Source organism: Juglans regia, chromosome 7 (assembly GCF_001411555.2).
Source record: "Juglans regia cultivar Chandler chromosome 7, Walnut 2.0, whole genome shotgun sequence".
NCBI lineage: Eukaryota > Viridiplantae > Streptophyta > Magnoliopsida > Fagales > Juglandaceae > Juglans > Juglans regia.
In genome coordinates, this window is record NC_049907.1 from 6,461,342 (window position 1) to 6,481,886 (window position 20,545).

Below are 20,545 nucleotides of genomic sequence, written 5' to 3' on the forward strand. Positions count from 1 at the left end.
TTAACTACTCTAAAATCTTCACTTGCTAAAGTTAATTAATAATCTTTTTGTGAATTTACAGAAAATATCGTTTCTTTTTTGTTTTGTTTCCGAAAAGTATAGATAACTTGTATAAATGATGGGTTCACTATAAATAGACAATAATAAAAGGTTGTGGTTTGCTAGCTTCGACCAAATAAGACCCATTAAATTTTATAAGAAAAACAGGTATTTGTGACCATTATTTTGCGACGAAAATGACTATTTACGATAAAAAAAGATTTATTTTGATTGGAAATAATCATTTTGTTAAAAATAATTGGTTGCAAAAAGTCATTTTTCTTATAGGAAAAGATCGTCGCTATATAGATTTTGTCATTTTCAGTCACACCAACTACTAAGACATATTTTAAGTGACTTTTCATTTAAGCAGTTAACTAAAATAAGAAGCTACTTAAACTACGCATAACACATTAACTGGTATGATTAAGAATGGCATAGAAATTTTGGATGAAGAGTAGCATTGTTCATAATATAATAGCAATGCTTCAAATCCGGGACGTTCTTCACTACATGATGAACTTGTTTTAAGTGACCTAGTGACCCCCCTAGCTTGGTGATGATCGAAGAAACCAACCACCACGCAATTCATATATATGCCCTAGATCTTGTTGATTCAAAAGTTGACTAGTCTCGTTTGCTTTTTCTTTTGGATAACATTTAATTCACCCCCCCTCCCCTCTTTAATTCCTTTGATTGCGTTCACCCAAAAAAGAAGAAGAAGTGATAGGCAGTTTTATAACATACCCACCAAGAAGATTCAATAGGTCTTTGCACCAAGCTGGTCGATTCATATACTTTCTCTTAAGTGTGAGTGTGTGTGTGTACATAACTACATATACATATGATCATATAAAAAAGTAAATAGAAGGACGCGTTGGCACAACAGCCGAGTTTGATGCGTGTGCAGAAGAAGAGGAGAGGCTTGTCGAGGTAGGGCAGGACCAAAAAGCAGGAGTTGTGGCGTGTACAGCCATGCAACGCAATATTGCAAGTAAGACAGACAGCCCCCCCACGAAGGGCCCTGGCCTATAACTTAACTTCCTATATATTATATATTAATTTCATTGAGAGATCAGAGAGAGAAAGGGGGGTGGGGTGGGCAAATAGCCATTCAATGTATTGAATTCATTGACGAAAGAGAAGGGGCTGGGGGACCTGATAACTTAAGAGGTTGTTGAGCTGGAGCCTCTGATAATGCAACTCACACTGATACTACTGCTGTTCGATAATTGTATTGTTTGCTTTAGAATGACGCAATGTATGGGCGTGACCACAACCCCGGCCTAAGGTCTATCATGTTTTACTTTTATGGAAATTGGAAAAGATTCAGAAACGTTTTACCACCTGTTTTTGCAGATTCATTTCTGATTCAGGTGCCTATATGTGTGAAAACAGGAAGACTGAGAAACAAACAAAATAATAGGCTGTTTGTGTTGTCTTTTTTTTTTAAGTTTTCGTTTTCATGATCTAGTAGTCAAGAAATGAAGTGTGAACGAGTCCCATATAAAATGAGATTTGTTCAACGTACATATAATGTCCAAAAGAAAACCCTGAACAAAACAAAAGGATGGAGTTACAAAGTTCCAAACTTTAAAGACTTGGGAAAAGGGTGTTTTTTGGAGTCATTGATGGCCTTTTTCTCATGCAGATCAGTGACAGCAGATGGAGAGGCAATACTCAATAGCTAAACACAGCAACATATAGATCAAACACAGAGCGTTAAATGTGAACGCGGTTGCTGGATGCCGGTGTGGGCTGAAAAACGGGAATGCCATTAATGCAACAGCAAAAGCAAAATGGTGTTGTGGGTCCTTCCTCTAACCGTTTGAATTAGTGTGAAATCAAAGACCCATCTCTCTCTCTCTCTCTCTCTCTCTCTCTCTCTCTCTCAACCTGTGGTCAAGACTCATGAAATAGTCGGTTTGGATGGACAGAACATTGAAGATCTGAACGGCTAATTTTGACTGTGAAAGGTCAAGTTAGGGCCGGTATGGGTCTACGGATGGTAACGTAACCTTTACCCACCTCCTTTTGCCCTCATAATGTCTTCTCATATCCATGTCCTAGCTAGTCGACCTTGGTGGGACTCTCCCCTTTTTATGTTTAATTTCCAAATCCGAAAGTAGCTCTATCTTGACTCCATTTTTTGGCTCAATCCCTTTAAGGGTTATGTTGTTTGCACACAAGGGAACATTATGTGTAAATGAAGATGCTAATTATTTATTTATTAAGAGGAAGACATAAATTAATGAAATGAACTACTTGATTAAAAATAAAAAATAAAAATAAATTAGTAATATTATATGTACTTATAATTTTACTTATAAGATTCATTTTATCAGTTTTCTTTCTAAATTTAAATTTCATAATTTTTAATATATTAATAGCTGACACATTAGTACGTATTATTATATAAGTAAAAAATTTAATTACAACAAACATTTTTCTTTGTATAATATACCAGTTTATTGGGTAATTACGTGATCACAAAAATGTCATCAAAATAAATGCATGTCATGAGAGTGTTTGGAACTTAATTTCTCAAAGGTCTTATAAAATGTGAATGATTTAGATTAATAACTTTTAAACGAGGCCTAATTTAGATTCGAGCCACCACAAGTGGTACTCTATACATATGGCCTAATTGTAGGCAGTGAATTGAGTCAAAGTTGTTCAGATTTTGGTCAGTTTGAAGTGTGATTCATTTTCTTAAATAAAATTCTATATATCATATTATTATCTCACTTTTATTTTATTAAATATGATATAATATATTTATCATCATTAAATAATTATTTATTATATATCTTTTTATCATTTAACAATAATAAATATATCACATATTAGATTAAAATAAAATAAAAATATAATATTACACTTTTTTTAAAGGTATGCGTTACTTCTCCTATCTCTCTCTTTGTTGATTTGGTGAGAAGGAGAAGGGAAAATAAAAAGAAAATATTAAGAAAATGGCTCTAGTTTAGACTATGTTTAAATATTAAATTGAGTTGAGCAAAAGAGACACAGCAATTTTTACATTTTTGGATTGGAAGACTTGCCTAAGACATTGGCTTTCCAAATGCTTAAAATATGTCTAAAATCAATTAATAAAGAGTAATATTATGGTATATAATATTATCTTATTTTTATTTTATCATATAAGATATATCATCATCAAATAATAAAAAATTATCTAATAAAAAATAAGATGATTATCCCCATTTTGGATCCACATATTTTTAACAGTTTAAAACAAATGATTATTTAAAATAATATGTGTACATATTTTTATCAACTTCGCCGCCTATCTACATTTGACCTAATGCTAATGAGCTAGAGCATCACTGCCTACCTGCATTCAATTTTGAGCTATAATTGTCAATTAGCAAGCAAGACTATTGGGTGAAAAGAAAGTTGTGGCATCCTATTATCTAACAAGCTTAAGGTAGTTCGATCAACTATATGATGTTACAATAAAAGTGTGTTCATCCGTCATTACTTCTTTATTCCTCTTACGTTTCCTTTCTAAAATTCAATCTCATACACCCGAGAATTATATCTCTTTGTCCTCTCTTGCGAATCTTGTGTTTCAAGTTATGTCAATTCACGATTTAAACGCAGATCTAGCAGCTTGACGACCAACTGTAATATCAACAGTAAGCTAGTAATAAGCTTGTAAACGACAAAGCCAAGCCTTTAGTGTAGGTGATCAATCATAGTTGCCTGGCAGCTATGGTACGTACCTGTGTGTTCCCTCGAATATTATCTATTGCTCTAATGGTGTGGGAGATATTGTTCTCAATTTTATGTCACGTCCATGGATTTTAGGGTACGTATTGGCATTGTGCTCAACGAATAGACAAGTTCCACCAACTTGAATCTTCATATATACATGATGAACAAATTATCACCTAAAATGTCATGTTGTACTCGTTAGAGTAATTTTTCTCATCAATTATTATTAACTATCTTATACCTCATATCTTATGAAAAATATTAATTCACATTTTATAAAAAAAAAAAAATTATCAAATATAAAAATAAATAATGACTAATGTATAGCAAAACTTGTAATCATTATACCCTTCGAACTAACTAAAAATAAAATGTGCAATCATTATAAGGATCACATCAAGGCACGTCACATATTGTTCATCTTCTTAACCTTTAACATCAAAATATACATGTAATTTGATAGAAAGAGAAATATTATCCGTCGAATTGTTAACTATATATTATCCATTCATCAATTATTGATGTGTTATCAAATAATTAAAAAGATTATTTATCTTATAAATATTTTAGACATATTTTACAAAAATACCTTCCATTTAATATAAATTTATAAGACAATTCGCAAATAATTTCTCTTTAAAATAAAAACTTTCTAATTAATAATGATATCCCTTTTTGAGTAAAAAGAATGAATAATAATAGTGTTACCATCTTATTACTACCCATTTACTACTTAATTTGTATTTGATTTTTTTTTAATTTTTAATTTTACTTAATGATTAAGAAATGAAATATTAGTAAAGTTATATATTGTTTTAATGATTAAGAAATGAAATATTAGTAAAGTTAAAATATACTTAAACAATAAATAAATAGTAATAAGATAATAATCCTATCACTATCAAAAAAAAAAAAAGAATTAGGCCATGAATTTGTCAGGTAGCAGACATGGCATGTGGCCCTTTAAATAAAAAGTAGTGGGGTATAGAGGGGACAACCAAGTGAGAAACCTTGGCTCAATGTGAGTGATTTGCGAGCTATGTTCTCTCTCTCCCCTCTGATGATCTTTTCCTTGAATTCCTCTCCTCCATACTCGCGGCCTTCATCTCACTCACTAGATTTTGATCTTGTGAGCTGTGGCTGCAGACTATGGCCAATGGCCATCAAAATGACTGAAACAACACATGATCAAGAGTGGTATTCTCCCATCTCTTTCTTTCTACTCTCAGACTAAAATATTGTCTCCCTTTTCTATAAAAACAAAAAACAGCCATCTCCTCCCTCACCTCTTGATCATCTCTTTCCTGGTCTCTGTTTTGTCTATCATCCCATGATTTTGATCTCTAGGTTGGAAATGTTCTGATCATCATCTACCACTTTCCGACCACCATTATATTCCTCAAGTACCTTCAATTTGCAAGAAAATACTAGAGTTAATGTTGCTCTCAAACTAGCACATAGTGCTTACAAACCGTTGCAAAATTAGGCTTTCGATGCCTATATATATATATATATATGTAATTGAATATTTAAGGTTTGTTTGACACATGATGCCAATTCGTTGACTCGTGCATTATTTTTTGGATGATACCCAAAGATCAACACTTTTTAATCCTAAATATTATTGTTTGGGAAATATTCTAACTAGCTACAAAATGATTACATAAAAATAATCTTATAAATTAATGTGGTTTGATCATGTCAATTTATATAATTTTTTTTTATAAATATAGCATTCCTATAATCATTTTATATATGTTTCTGCTTTCTTTGAACGAGGACATGAAATTAAGTAGTGAAAGCGAGAATATCCGACAAAAGTGTGAAATTAATTATAGTTTACGATCCTTTAGTGCATGGCTGCGGTCTGCGATTGCAATCTTTCAGTAGTCTGTCTACTCGACTACAACAAACCGCATCTTTTGGTGGTCCATGATCATCTGCTTATTTTGCACTTGGGTTTCGAACTTTTGTCACTTATCCTTTTTATCTTTATTTTTCTTTTAAATGCTTCACTCACTATAATGTTATGACTTCTATATATTTGGTACATGACTTGATCACTTACACATCGATCCTTTTGCACATCTAATTTATTTACTGCCACTTTGGTTAAAAATATATGTAGTTTATTGTTTAAATATAAAATATAAAGTATGTCCTTTTTATAGCATTTGACTTCCAAAATTACCATAATTACAATGCACAGTGACACCATCACCTGTTAAATTAATTCACAAGAAATTAAAAATTAAAATTACTAAAAAATTGTATCATTATTCAAATATGATTGAAATAATTTTATTTATTTATTTTTATCAATTTAGATTTGTGAGATAAATGATAATTTAAGGCACTAATCATCAATTATGTCATCAATTATTTATCGGTATCGGATCTGGGGATATATATCTTCGCTCGCAAGAGACAATATTTTAATTCTAAATTTACCAAACAACGCTCGAAATCTCATGGTAAATATTAAGGGTACGTTTGGAACATAAATTACTCTTAATTCATCTCAATTCATCATTATAATTTTTTTAAATTCTAACATAAAATATAATAAATAATTTAACTTTTTTAAATTTTAAAATAATAATAATATTAAAAAATAATATTTTAATAATATTTTATCATCTCAATTCAACTCATTTTAACATTCAAACTCATCCTAAGAGAAATGCTAGGTAGGCCGATGGTCTACCGAATAGTTGCACCTTTTTATTTTTTTTTTCTTAAATGTTAAGAAATGTATTGAATTGATGTTTTTTTTCTTAAATATTAAAGAAATATTTTTCTTAATGTTTAAAAAAAATAAAAAATAAAACAATCGATCATTCATCGGTTTTCGTAGAACGACCCGAATATTAATGACGTACATTTCTCCCTTGTTAGTTGTTCCCATAATTTTGTCCCATCTGCAAAATTATCACTGGTACAATTATATTCTTTTTCTTTTTCTTTTTTTAAATATATTTAAATATTTAAAAAAATATATACGAGATATCAAAATGATGGAATAAAACTTGAGTGTCATTTAGGAGATAAAGATGATTTTTTATTAAAATTAAAAGTTAAATCAAATAATAAATTATTATTTTGAGATTTAAAAAAATTAAATTATTTATTATATTTTACATAAAAAATTTTAAAAAATTATAATAATAAAATATGATGATATAAAACTGTTTTTATATTCAAACCGAATTTAACATTTTCCTCTCCTATTAAGTAATCTCACTCTTTCTTTTATTACTGTAAAGTGATGGCACATTGGCGTACCAGTTGTACCACAAGTCAATCACTACTACCAAGAGACTATTGATTAGTCTTTTTCAAATAAGAGAGGCACCATTTTGATTGTGTGTGTCTATATATATATATATATATATATATATATGTTTAGTATTGAGACACTTTGCACTTGATTCACTTATCTAATCATATTAAGTTAAATGTTTTTATTAATGTAATACATCTTATTTAAGTAAGTGGTTAACATTTGAAGTCATTTAAAATGTGCCATACCAATTAATATATTTAGATGTAACAAAATTTAGAATAAAGAATAATATTATTCAAAATTTAAACCTTATTTAATGGATCTCGTATTGGAACCTGCAGCTTAGGTTTCGTTTGGATCTCAAAGTCATATCAATTCATATCAACTCATCATTACAACTTTTTTAAATTCCAATACAAAATATAATAAACAATTCAACTTTTTCAAATTTTAAAATAATAATAATATTAAAAAATAATATTCTAACAATATTTTATCATCTCAATTTAATTCAACTCAACTCACTTCAACATCCAAACAAAACCTTAATGTTTCAACCTTTGTTATTAGCAATGGAAAAAGAAAAGAAAAACATCCTAGTTCATGCATGTTGGCACGAGATCAATAAGCAGGAAATTGATTTAAATATCAAAAAAGCTACTTTCACCCGAGACACACGTACACCCCACCCCGTATACTCGGGTTCCAACTCAGCTTAAACGGTGTGTTTTCAAATGTAAAAATCTTTCAGAAATCAAGTTCCACCCAGTTAACCAGTCTTTTAGAAATCAAACTCCACTCGAGAAAATATTCACCAGTTTACCTTATCTTCAGGATTGAACTTGCACCGAAACACCCGAGACAATCTATCAAAGTTCCTGTACAATATTTTTTTCTTCCCGCGGCAATGTATCAGCTACTCAAGATTCACTCGAAACCCAACACAAATTCAGATTCTCAAAACTCAGAAACTCGAAAAAAAAAAAAAAAAGGGACTAAAACCCAAATGAGATTTCTCTTATAATTGTCAAAACCCAATGGTAAAAACTATCCGGGACTCGTGGGTGATGAATGAATGAGCTTTATATAGATTCTAGAAGTAGAAAGAGAATAAGTAATAGGAAAGAGGAAGAGAAAGTTAGACTTATTCTTAGGTTGAGGAATAAGGTAGGCAAAGACAAGAGAGTTTTCAAAGAAGGAAACCAAAAGAATCCTCCACTTCAGACTCAAAGACTTGACTTTTTTTGGAACGAGATGAATGGAAGCCGAGAAGGAAGAAGAAAGAAAAAGAGGGAAAGTACACGACCGCGATGAAACGCAACAGTGGATGAGGAAAAAGCAAAATGGTCGCTTTCCTCGCGCCGTTACACTTACGTGTCTTCTCGGTGCTTTCCTTCATGACGGGTTCGACGGCACGAAGGCAAGATGGTTGATGCAAAATAGGAATGAGTTTGGCAAGGAATGAATATGATTTTTGAGGATTTTTGAAATGAAAACATAGATGAGTTTGACGTATAATAGGTTTATGAAATTGTGTTTTTTTTTTTTTTTTAACTTATTTATTAAAATAATAATATAAAAATAACGTCACACGGTTTCGCAATAGGTACCCAACTCTGGGTACCTGTAGCAGAATTGTTTAAATATATAGTATGAGGTGTTGACCCTACTATTAATTATATATTACTTGAGCCAAGATCTTTTTAATCAGATGACATAGAACCTGATCTCTGAATAGGAGAAACAAGTTTGAACCCCCGCTCTTTGTATAAAAAAAAGTATATATTATTTAAAGAAAAAAAGATATATTAATGGATTAATATCCTATTTTCGGGCCGGTCTGTAAAGTTTATTATCCACATCACTTAAATGGTAAAATCTGATTTGTAAGATTTAATTTTTAAAATTTATCTTCTATATTAAATTATGTCACGTAAACAATATGTGATATAGAAGTTTTCAAATATCAGTATTACTCTATATTAATACTCACAAGATTAAAGTTAAGGTTAGGGTTATAGACTACCTCGTCTCCAAAACTTTTGGACCAAAGGTTTACAACCGCACACGTACCATTAATTGTTAAGTACCCATTTTCTAGATGTAGCGACGTGGATGTTACACAATCAGAAGACACTAGCTAATAGCTATGATCTCTTGCCACACATACACGAAAAAAAACTATCTATTGTCAACAAATCGAACCTAATAAAAGTTGAAATTTGCACATTAATTTTTCGCTAGCTGTGAAGCTAACAACTAGACTAGGCATTAAATCTGGGTGTAAAAACAATCAGAAATGCTAAATCTACAGAAAATTTGTTCCGAATGTGTGAACTGAAGTTTTTTTTTTATTTTTTTTATTTAATGATTAAAAAATTATATTTTAATGATATTGTGAATTTTTTATTTTTTTAAAAAAATGTTTATGATGTTTTAAAAAACACATGAAAAACAAAATATAAAAATAAAAAAATAAAATATACTTTTCGAAATATACATTGGGGATAAATTTTTTATATTTACATGACTTAATTATAGTATATATATTAAATTTATTTATAATATATCAAGTCATTCTATGTAGACGTAACAATACCCTTCTATTTTAAATCATATATTATGATAAGTCGAGCTTTAAGAACGCCCAAGTATGGCGTCAAGATGACCATTAATCAGTTGGATATACTATGATATCAATGAAGGTATGATGTCATTAAAATTTGAAGTTTATATTCTCTCGTCAACTTAAACTTTTGAAATCCAGGCTTTACATTTCATTATCTCGTTAGTTTATTTTCACGTGTGAGTCTACTTATTAAGGGAATTCGTCAAGATATAATTTAAATAATTAAATTTATTATTTTTCATTAATTTAAATTTTTAAAACAAGTCATGATTTAATGAAACATATCATATATATTGTCTATAATAAGAAACGTAGATTACACACTTTAGATTATTTATCATTATCAGATAAAAATGAAAACAAAATTACATATCAAGCGATTTAGATCAGTAAGTAGCAAGTCTTGGAATTACTTCAACAAATCATAAATGTTATATATATATATATATATATATATATATATAAATACTTATACCTAGTAATTTTAAATTAATATATTTTGGGAAACTTCAATTTACCAGCGAATTATTTCATTCGAGCAAATTGATCAAGCCCAAGATCATTCACTAAAACTGAATATTTCATCCAATTAATTAATGATCCAAATTTCTGTACGTGTGTGATGTGTGTGTGTTACAAGATGTAGCTGCATTCATGCATACTGCAGATAATTATATGAGAAGTAGATTGAATATGATCATCAGTACGTATATGGTAATCGGCCTACTATATATTTCAGCAAATTAATGCTGGATATAAATTTATTAATTAATGAGCTGATGAATTAAAAGTACTCTTGAAGGTGGATGCAGATTGATATATAATCGATCGATTCATTCATGTACGTATATAGAGGCCCCCAAAAATAATTAATGTTCTTAATTATTTCAATGAATCCAATTTCTGTGGAAACGAACGTCTAAATATTGTTTGTTCATGATTACCACCATCCATCCATTACTATTTATTAGATTCCTGCAGGTACGTACATAGCATCCGATCCGATCACAATTTTCTTTCTTAATTAATTACATTGGAAAACGTTTCTCTATCGATTCAAAGATAAAGGCAATTATGATTCAAAAAACTTTGAAAACCCATGATTTTATTATTAGTATCATGAAGAATATTAACACTCCTAGCTAGCTACCAACTTCTGCCCAAAAAACAAAATCCAAGCATATATAAATATATATATATATATCTACTATATTATAATAATGAAAATAGTAATTTTTGTTTTTTATCCGTTATGTTCACTAAATCATGTTTTATTAAAATATCCTTAAAATTTTTCATCATTTGACGTGTAGATCCTTTATAGAATTTAATAAAAAATCATATTTTACCTAAATACCCTTAAAACTTTTGATCATTTGACGTGTAGCTCTTTTGTAGAATTTAATAAATGATCATGTTTTACTAACAAATCCTTAATAGCCCCACGGCGCACATTAATTGATATTTTTTTTTCATATCCTTTTTATTTTGACATTGTATTCATTTTTCTTTATTTTTGTTTTAATTTTTTAAAAATAAAAAATTAATAATATTTTATTATTATATAGAAAGTAAATAGATAATTTAATATGGATGCGGACCAATACTTATACCTTACTGAAGTTTAGATTGTTTTTTTAATCTTAATTTTTAATCTTTCTTTAATTTTATATTTTTTTTTCAGATAAATAAATTATTGACTTTTTCACTTTTTTTTATTTAAATTATTATATCATGTGCATGACTAACGCACCCGAGATAATTTCTTATAAATTAGTTGAACCTTGCCCCAGGGTTCAAATTGCCTTTAGAAATTATTTATAGTTAAAAGATAACTTCCCTGCCCTCTAGAAATTAAAGAGACTTCAAATAATTTAGTCATAGAAAACTACCGACATGATTTCATTTTTTTTTTAAATGTTGCGGAAACTCTCCAAGGTAAGAATCTTTAGATTTATTTCTGTAGAATAAATCTCAATTTAATACACCGTACTTTTAAAAAATTTTCTATACAGAACTGATTAAATCGTTAACTTTTTTTTAGGAGGTGTGACCCCAAAAGATTGTTTGTACTCACTAAATGTTGAACCTTGTACCTAAGACTAAAACCTTCACCACTTAGGCCAACCCCTTGGTATGATGATACACTGTGATACTTAAGGAGGTGACTTCATATGATATGCTATATATATTTTACAATAAAAATAACTTTATAATCTAATATATCATATTAAACCATGTCAATTTGTGATTTAGTTTATTTTTATAAAAAAAAATTTGTGACTAAAATACTTTTATAAAATAAAAATATATTAAGTCCATGACCAAAATTATGTGTTATATATCTATATAGGATGATAAAGAGTAAGGACATTGATAAAGAGTTCGAGCCATTGGGACCTTATGCTCTAATAATGTAAGGACATTGATTTTACTGCAGTAAAGATTGATAAAGAGTTCGATCCATTGGGACTTTATGCTCTAATAATGTAAGGACATTGATTTTACTGCTATGTATGATCATTAATTATTTACCTAAAAGATTGAGAAACCAAGGCTTATAATTACACCAGTAATTTTATTAATTTGAAATATTAATTTTATATATAACGCAGATATATAGTAAAAACAGACTTGTGATTTTTCAACTATTTTTGCTCTTTCCATGCCAATGCCAATATGTATTAGGCGGATTCGCATGATAATTGATTTAATTTATAATGAAATTATGTTTTTCATTCTTAATTGTCTCATTTTCAATCACACTATTTATGTCGCGCATTATAAATAATTTTATATATTATCTACTTAAAATATATCACCTTGGCAACTCTGACTGAGAATGATAAAATAAAATAGTAGTATTGCTTTTTACTAATAAAATATATCACTGCTATTTATAAAGTAAAATTATAAATATATAACATTAATAATTTACTTCGATAAAATTAAGTACAAGAATATGGCGTGAACCGACACTTAAATAAAAATTAAGAAACCATAATTGAACCATTGAATTTGTGATTTGAACTTGAACTTGAACTTGATCCATATATATATCTACATTTCTTCTAGTATGCTGTTTCGCATTTGCGATTTATGCTTTTAAAATAGCCATATATAGACTGATTACAATGCTTGCATGAGTTGCAAAAAATCAAAAGAAAAAACAAATATGGGAAACCAAGTGCATCCAAAATCGACTAAACTGCCAAAACCTCTTACTTATCTGGTCAGCTCCAAGACGTTTGATCGTGTGTATCATTCGAAGAAGTATAGTTTTCGAGAATATTTCTGTGTATAATGAATAATCTTCACCTAAGTTATGGTCTTATTCCTCACAGATCCCAAGAATGAAAGCCCAGAGAGAGAGAGAGGGGTAGGCATCGGCCATGGATCTGAATCTCTGTCATTGTATGATGTATCTCTCCTTTTTCTTACAGCGCTCTATAAACAGCGGGGTTAATAAGGATTTACATGTTTTTCCCACTGCATTCCTTAAAAGACTTTGAGACGGATCAGTGACGACCTCGTTTGTTTTCGCAGATCACATAGTCAACCGATCCCTTTTTGGAGGTATATATTTGTAAGGCTTCGAAGACTCCACATAGTGCGTTTTATCTTCACACTCTCCCTCTCCTCTCTCTCTCTCTCTCTCTCTCTCTCCTCTGTGGAAACGAAACCTTTCGTTTTCTCTCTCTTATTTTAATTTCATTTTTCAATCCCAGGAGCTTCAGCTTGGTCGAGCATGCAGAGAATGGGTTAACACTCACTCAAAACTAGGGTTCCCCGTTTTCCACCAGCCCCCACCCAGTTCGTTTTAGTCCTTCTTTGGACCATTTTGCAGACCTAGGAACGGAAAAAAGAGCAGACTTTTAGATACAGCGAGAGAGAGAGATAGAGAACGAAGAGCTAAGCTTAGAATAAAGTGTTTGCTTGCCTTCTTTCTCTTTCTTTCTCTCCAATCTAAAACCAGTTTCTCTTGCGGAGAGGGAGTTGGAGACATTTGGGCTTAAACCTTTTGTCTCCTCTATCCTCTCTGATTTTTTTCCTTTCATTGTTTCTTTATACTTGTGTACTTGGCCTGCTTAAAAAGGTTGTTGGAGAGAGACTCGGGTCCTTTTTTCTAAGCATTATTGTGTTTGTGATTCCTGGTTTGGTTTACTGAGAGCAAAACTGTGGGAAAATGAAGCGACTCAGTCAATAAGATTGTAGCGCTTCCTTGTAAATTCGTAGAGAAGGAATAGAAAGCAAATCCACAAAGAGAAAGGAGGGAGAAAGATAAGCGATTACAGCAGAGAAAAGAAAGAAAAGGGACTTCTTTGATGAGTTTTGGGGGTTTCCTCGAGAATACTACCGGTGGCGGTGCGAGAGTCGTGGCCGATATTTCTTACAACAACAGCAACGGAAACAACAACCACAACATGCCCGCCGGTGCACTTGCTCATCCCCGCCTTGTCACTCCGCCTCTCACCAAATCCATGTTCAACTCCAGCCCTGGACTCTCTCTCGGTCTTGTACGTACGCCAAACCTTCTCTTACTCAGATCTTCTTGCTCTGATTGACATCGTTTATCGTTCTTTCTCTCGAGTTTAAGAAGCAAAAAACTGATGTTTGGTTCCTCTGGCCGGCGTGCTTGTTTGTTTTTCTATTTTTATGTCTTGTTTTTGGTGCAGCAACCGAATATCGACGGGCAAGCAGATGTGGCTAGAATGGCTGAGAATTTTGAAGTTAATCTTGGGAGGAGGAGCAGAGACGAAGAGCATGAGAGCAGATCTGGCAGCGATAACATGGACGGCGCTTCTGGGGACGATCTGGACGCGGCCGACAATCCTCCGAGAAAAAAGCGTTACCACCGACACACGCCACAGCAAATCCAAGAACTCGAATCGTCTGTATTTCCTTCCAAATTAATTCCACTCTTCAGAAATCTTTAGTTTATGAGAGGTTGCTGATTTTCTGCCTATTTTGTTTTTCGTTTTCTCTTACCAGTCTATTTAAGGAGTGTCCTCATCCTGATGAGAAACAAAGATTGGAGCTTAGCAAGAGGCTTTGCTTGGAAACCAGACAGGTCAAATTCTGGTTCCAGAATCGCCGTACCCAAATGAAGGTAATCCGCGAGAACAACCTTACAGTCACTTTTCTCCATGGCTAAGCAAGAGACTTTTGCTTTGATCGATGAAACTTGATTTTGTCGTTATTTGCACCAGACCCAATTGGAACGTCACGAGAACTCGTTGCTTAGACAAGAAAACGATAAGCTTAGGGCGGAAAACATGTCTATCAGAGATGCAATGAGGAATCCGATTTGCTCAAACTGCGGTGGTCCGGCAATTATCGGTGAAATTTCACTTGAAGAGCAGCATCTTAGGATTGAGAACGCCCGGTTAAAGGATGAGCTAGACCGTGTCTGTGCGCTCGCAGGCAAGTTTCTCGGACGTCCCATTTCATCATTGGCTAACGCAATTGGTCCTCCATTGCCAAGTTCAAGTTTGGAACTCGGAGTAGGGAGCAATGGCTTTGCTGGTTTAAGCCATGTGGCCACAACATTGCCTTTGGGACCCGATTTCGGTGTTGGGATTTCCGGTGTTTTGCCGGTGGTGCCTCCGGCTAGACCCCCATCTAGTTTGACTGGCCTTGATAGATCTATCGAGAGGTCTATGTTTCTAGAGCTGGCCTTGGCTGCCATGGATGAATTGGTTAAAATGGCACAGACTGATGAGAGTCTCTGGGTCAGGAGCTTGGAAGGTAGGAGAGAAATGCTGAACCTCGAGGAATATTTGAGAACTTTCACACCTTGCATTGGCATGAAACCAAATGGTTTTGTCACCGAGGCTTCTAGGGAGACTGGTATGGTCATTATCAACAGCTTGGCTCTTGTTGAGACACTCATGGACTCGGTAAGCAGTAGACCTGCTCGATTTTCTTAGAGAAAATTTGTGAGGGAAATTGCTTAATTTATGGTTCTTTTTTGTTTTATCTCTTTGATAATTGGTGAATTCTAAGAAACCATGCAATACCAGTAGTACTTGATCATGTGCATGTATATTTACTTCGAATTTAGTTCTGAACACATTCTATAGAGATTAATTCTAGTGTGTTGTTTTGTTTTGTTTTGTTTTTTTTTAAATTTTCACAGAATCGATGGGCAGAGATGTTTCCTTGTATGATTGCCAGAACCTCTACCACTGATGTGATATCTAGTGGTATGGGTGGAACCAGAAATGGAGCACTTCAACTGGTAATTAAGTTGATGTCTGTCTATATATATGTGTGTGTATATATACACTAAGGTGTTGACAATTGTACTTGATAATTTTGCAATTTTGATTTCAGATGCATGCTGAGCTGCAAGTTCTTTCGCCTTTGGTTCCGGTTCGAGAGGTCAATTTCCTCCGATTCTGCAAGCAGCACGCAGAGGGTGTGTGGGCTGTGGTTGATGTATCCATTGACAGCATCCGAGAAACGTCGGCTGCTCCCACATTTGTAAACTGCAGGAGGCTTCCTTCTGGGTGTGTTGTGCAAGATATGCCCAATGGGTACTCCAAGGTAAATTAACAACCTACACTCTTAATTTGGAAAAAAAAAATTTTTCTCTGCATATATTCCCTCTTATATATATCTATTTTGCTAGAACATGATAATTATGTTTAGGAAATTATGTTTAAATTGTGTTTGCACAATTAAACAACTAGGATTTTTTCCTAAAGATAGTTTTCTACCTACTTTTCTGACTTCGCGGCTAGTTTTCTGAGAGTATTTTCGAAGTACTCTCGGATGATGAATGACTTGATATTCTCATTCTATATCACAAAATGTCATACAATATGGCTAAATCCTGAGAATACTTAATAAAGGATACTTAATAAAGAACTCCTAAATATATAAAGAGATTACATAAAGTAAACTCACAAACTGATGTAGTTTCATGAGATCTATTAGATATATTTTACAATAAAAATAACTGTATAATCTGAAGTACTACGTAGTTTATAAATTTACTTTGTGTCTACTTAATAATGTGACTCATTCCCTTCACTTTTATGTTTTGCTTTTTTACAGTGCTTGTGGTATTTTTTTTTTTTTTTTTTTTTTAAATCAGTTTTTAAAGTAAATGCAAAGAGCTCTTAGCACAGCTGGTCAAAAATCATAGGCAATCGTGTTCCAAAGCCGCTTAGTTTCTCATGCAGTAGTGAAACATTATTTGTCTAGCTATTACTTGCTATAATATCACTTGCATCGTTTGTCTTTGAACTCGATTCTCGTGCTTTTCTGGACTTTCCCAAAGGCTAATAATTTTATTTACTTGGATGATGATGCTGCTTCTACTCACACTTATATATTTGTTTCAACAACTAGACTTGCTTATCTGCACTTAATATACAACAATCTAATGGCATCCAAACCGAGGAAGAACATTATTTTATCAACAGAAGCTGCTATTACTTACTAAAATTTCTGTACCCTGGATACATTAATATCATATCCTTCTAATTAACAAAATCGCTTTGTAATCTTCAAACAACATTGGTAGAATAAAATACATATTTGATGCTTCTATTCCAATCTTTGATGCTGCCTTTGTTATTCCCCCGGCCCCTTTCATTATTCTATTCATGTTCCTGCATGTGACCTGGTTCCAGCCGTTGATATGTCCATTTCCCATCCTCCTTTCTCACCCATAAAAAAAAGAAAAAAGAGTTTTCTTTACCTATCAGTGAGACCTCGAAGTCAAACCTCCAGGACTGGCTTATTTGTTGTTATATGACTGACTATCTAGAGTGAGCTAGACACAAACCAGTACACATTTCGATGTCACCCTCTACAGTTCCCACGTCGTTCATCTAAAATCTTCCGAGACTTCCACTTTTGCATTATTGTATATGCCTGTGCTCGAGGTCTGTGTGATATCTTGTCTGTCTGATTGAGTTCAATCTTCTTAATCCATCTCCTCAGATTTGCCTTATATATATATAATATAATATAAATTAACTTCGTTGTTGACATTATATATCGAGTTTTTGAAATAAATTATTGAACTAAGTTTCAATACTCTACAATTTCAACACTCCATCACTCCCACCAGTGTGTCAGCATACACAGTTTGACTGTCAGCTTCTTCTGCAGAGTCTATGATTTTATAACGGGATTATAGCATTTATTTTCAGCTGTATTATTTCTTGAAAAATTCCAATCCATGGAGTTCTTTTTATGTTTTTTAAAGCAAAATAATAAAAGGCCCCAAGCGTTCTTTATTTTTCTGTTTTAATTCCTTTTCCGTTTTTGCGATTAATATTTGGTGTAATATATATCGAAAAACAGGTGACATGGGTCGAGCATGCAGAGTACGATGAGAGCCAAGTGCATCAGCTCTACCGGCCATTGCTAAGCTCCGGCATGGGCTTTGGCGCCCAACGCTGGATCGCAACCCTTCAACGGCAATGCGAGTGCCTAGCCATCCTCATGTCGTCCACCGTCCCTGCCCGAGACCACACGGCCGGTAAATTACGCAAAACACATCCACCATTGCTTTCGGACTTTCGCATGCATACGTTCGTCGTACTAAACCATAATGTTTGTGGTGTGCTCTGTAGCCATAACTGCCGGTGGGAGACGAAGCATGTTGAAGCTGGCGCAACGAATGACCGACAACTTCTGCGCCGGCGTGTGCGCGTCGACGGTGCACAAATGGAACAAACTACAAGCCGGTAATGTGGACGAAGACGTAAGGGTGATGACGAGGAAGAGCGTGGACGATCCAGGGGAGCCGCCGGGTATAGTGCTGAGCGCAGCGACGTCGGTCTGGTTACCGGTTTCGCCACAGAAACTGTTTGACTTTCTACGCGATGAACGGCTGAGAAGCGAGTGGGACATATTATCCAACGGTGGACCCATGCAGGAGATGGCCCACATCGCCAAAGGCCAAGATCACGGAAACTGCGTCTCTCTCCTACGTGCTGGCGTAAGTGCTCTCTCTCACTTTTATGTCCTCCTTTCTCGAAAATGTTGCCTGGCAAAAGATAAAATGTCATGTGGTCCCGTGTGGAAAGGTCAAACGATTTGTCGTTTAGCGATAAAGGTTAACCCAAAAGGACCGTTTTGGAAATTGGAAGTATCTACGAGGACAATTTTTGGATCAGAAAAAGGCCCGCTGCTCGCTTTGTTAACCTTTTTAAAAAAGTCAATTTTGGATAGTTGTCTCTTTGTCATCACCAAATAATATCTTTGTAAAGATTTTACTGATTTATATCTTTTGTGATTTGACGTTTCGGATTATTTTATTACATTTTTTTCTCACTATTTAGAAAATATATTTGCTTATTTTTAATCTGTTTTCAAGCCTCATCTTTTTTAATAAAAATATAAATAATTATAGGAAAATACCAGCTGTATCATTGATGTTGCAAGTTTTAATGTGCGGTATTATGTATTTACACTCGTTTTGTTAGTTTTTTATTTAAATTTAATTTTAAATTTTATAATTTTCAGCATATAGATAATTAACATATTGAAAATTAAGTTTAGCATTTTTTAATTTTAATTTATGTTTTTTTTTTTTTAAATTAAACCTTACAGCATCAACAAATAATAGAATTTTTCCCGACTAAAACCCTGAAATGGCGTTGCCTGTAAATTTTGAAGATAGTGAGGGTCATTTATTCTGCGTGCAACTGTGTGTGATGCAGGCCATGAACGCGAACCAGAGCAGCATGTTAATACTGCAGGAGACGTGCATAGACGCGGCTGGATCGCTAGTAGTCTACGCGCCGGTGGACATTCCGGCCATGCACGTGGTGATGAATGGCGGCGATTCGGCCTACGTGGCACTGCTCCCCTCTGGCTTCGCCATCGTCCCGGATGGACCGGGGTCGCGTGGGCCAGGTACAGCCACCGCCAATGGAGGCGGTGGGGCCGGGCCGGGGCCACACAGGGTGAGTGGGTCACTCCTAACGGTTGCGTTTCAAATACTGGTGAATAGCCTTCCTACGGCTAAGTTGACAGTGGAATCGGTGGAGACTGTCAACAATCTGATCTCCTGCACGGTGCAGAAGATCAAGGCTGCTCTACAGTGTGAAAGCTGACGGGAGTTGATACTCACGTGTTTTTTACTATTTTAACGTTGTTGTAACAACGTTTGTGGATGTCGTGTTATTAATTTAGTTTTTCTATTTCTTTATTTATAGGGGTGGGTAGCTGTTTGTTTGCGAGTGGATTGAGTGAGTGAGTAAAGACTCAGTGGGTTCGGTGGGTGTTGAGTCAAGAACGAACCGCGCGTGAGAGCTCCTTGCATTGTGGGTAAAGGTCATCATAGGACTTAGTCCAGTCAATGTCGTGTCCGTTCTAACACAAAGGCAAGGCAAGGGTGGTGGTGGTTCGGGTATTGACTCAGGTCAACCATCGTGTTAACTCAGGTTGCTAAATAACTTTGAGAAAAACTTAAGAACGAAAAAAAAAAACCAGAATGGGTCCTTTTTTTTTTTTTAATTATGAAATTCGATTATTATTTTATATTTTTATTACTTTCCAGAAATTAGGTGTTTCAAGTGTTGCAAGTTTTAATTAAGAAATGGCGCTATTCATCCCCTAACCATTATTTTGTTAGTAATGTGTAGAATAAATTTATTTTTAAGCATCTTTATTCACACACCAATAATATATAAGAATGATATACGGAAAATTCAAATTCTAGTATGTTCTATGAGTTTGTACTCATGTTTATGTTTTTAATTTTTTAATAATTAATAAAATTATTTTTAATATATTGATATATTTTTTAAAAATATTTAATTATGTTTAAAAAATATAAAATAAAATATAAAATTTATACTAGCGAGATGGCCAGCTGTAAAAGC

At 33.2% G+C, this 20,545-nt stretch overlaps 1 protein-coding gene across 1 annotated transcript; it reads left to right on the top strand.

Annotated features, from left to right (window-relative positions):
- The first annotated feature begins 13,301 nt into the window (after positions 1-13,301).
- LOC108985886 (homeobox-leucine zipper protein ANTHOCYANINLESS 2-like) lies at positions 13,302-20,170 on the top strand. Its single transcript, XM_018958346.2, has 9 exons — positions 13,302-14,209; positions 14,369-14,583; positions 14,685-14,802; positions 14,903-15,592; positions 15,832-15,933; positions 16,029-16,241; positions 18,015-18,192; positions 18,287-18,654; positions 19,379-20,170. Exons 1-9 carry the CDS (start codon positions 14,018-14,020, stop codon positions 19,772-19,774), a joined length of 2,472 nt encoding a protein of 823 aa, XP_018813891.1. The 5' UTR covers positions 13,302-14,017; the 3' UTR covers positions 19,775-20,170.
- Positions 20,171-20,545: the final 375 nt, after the last annotated feature.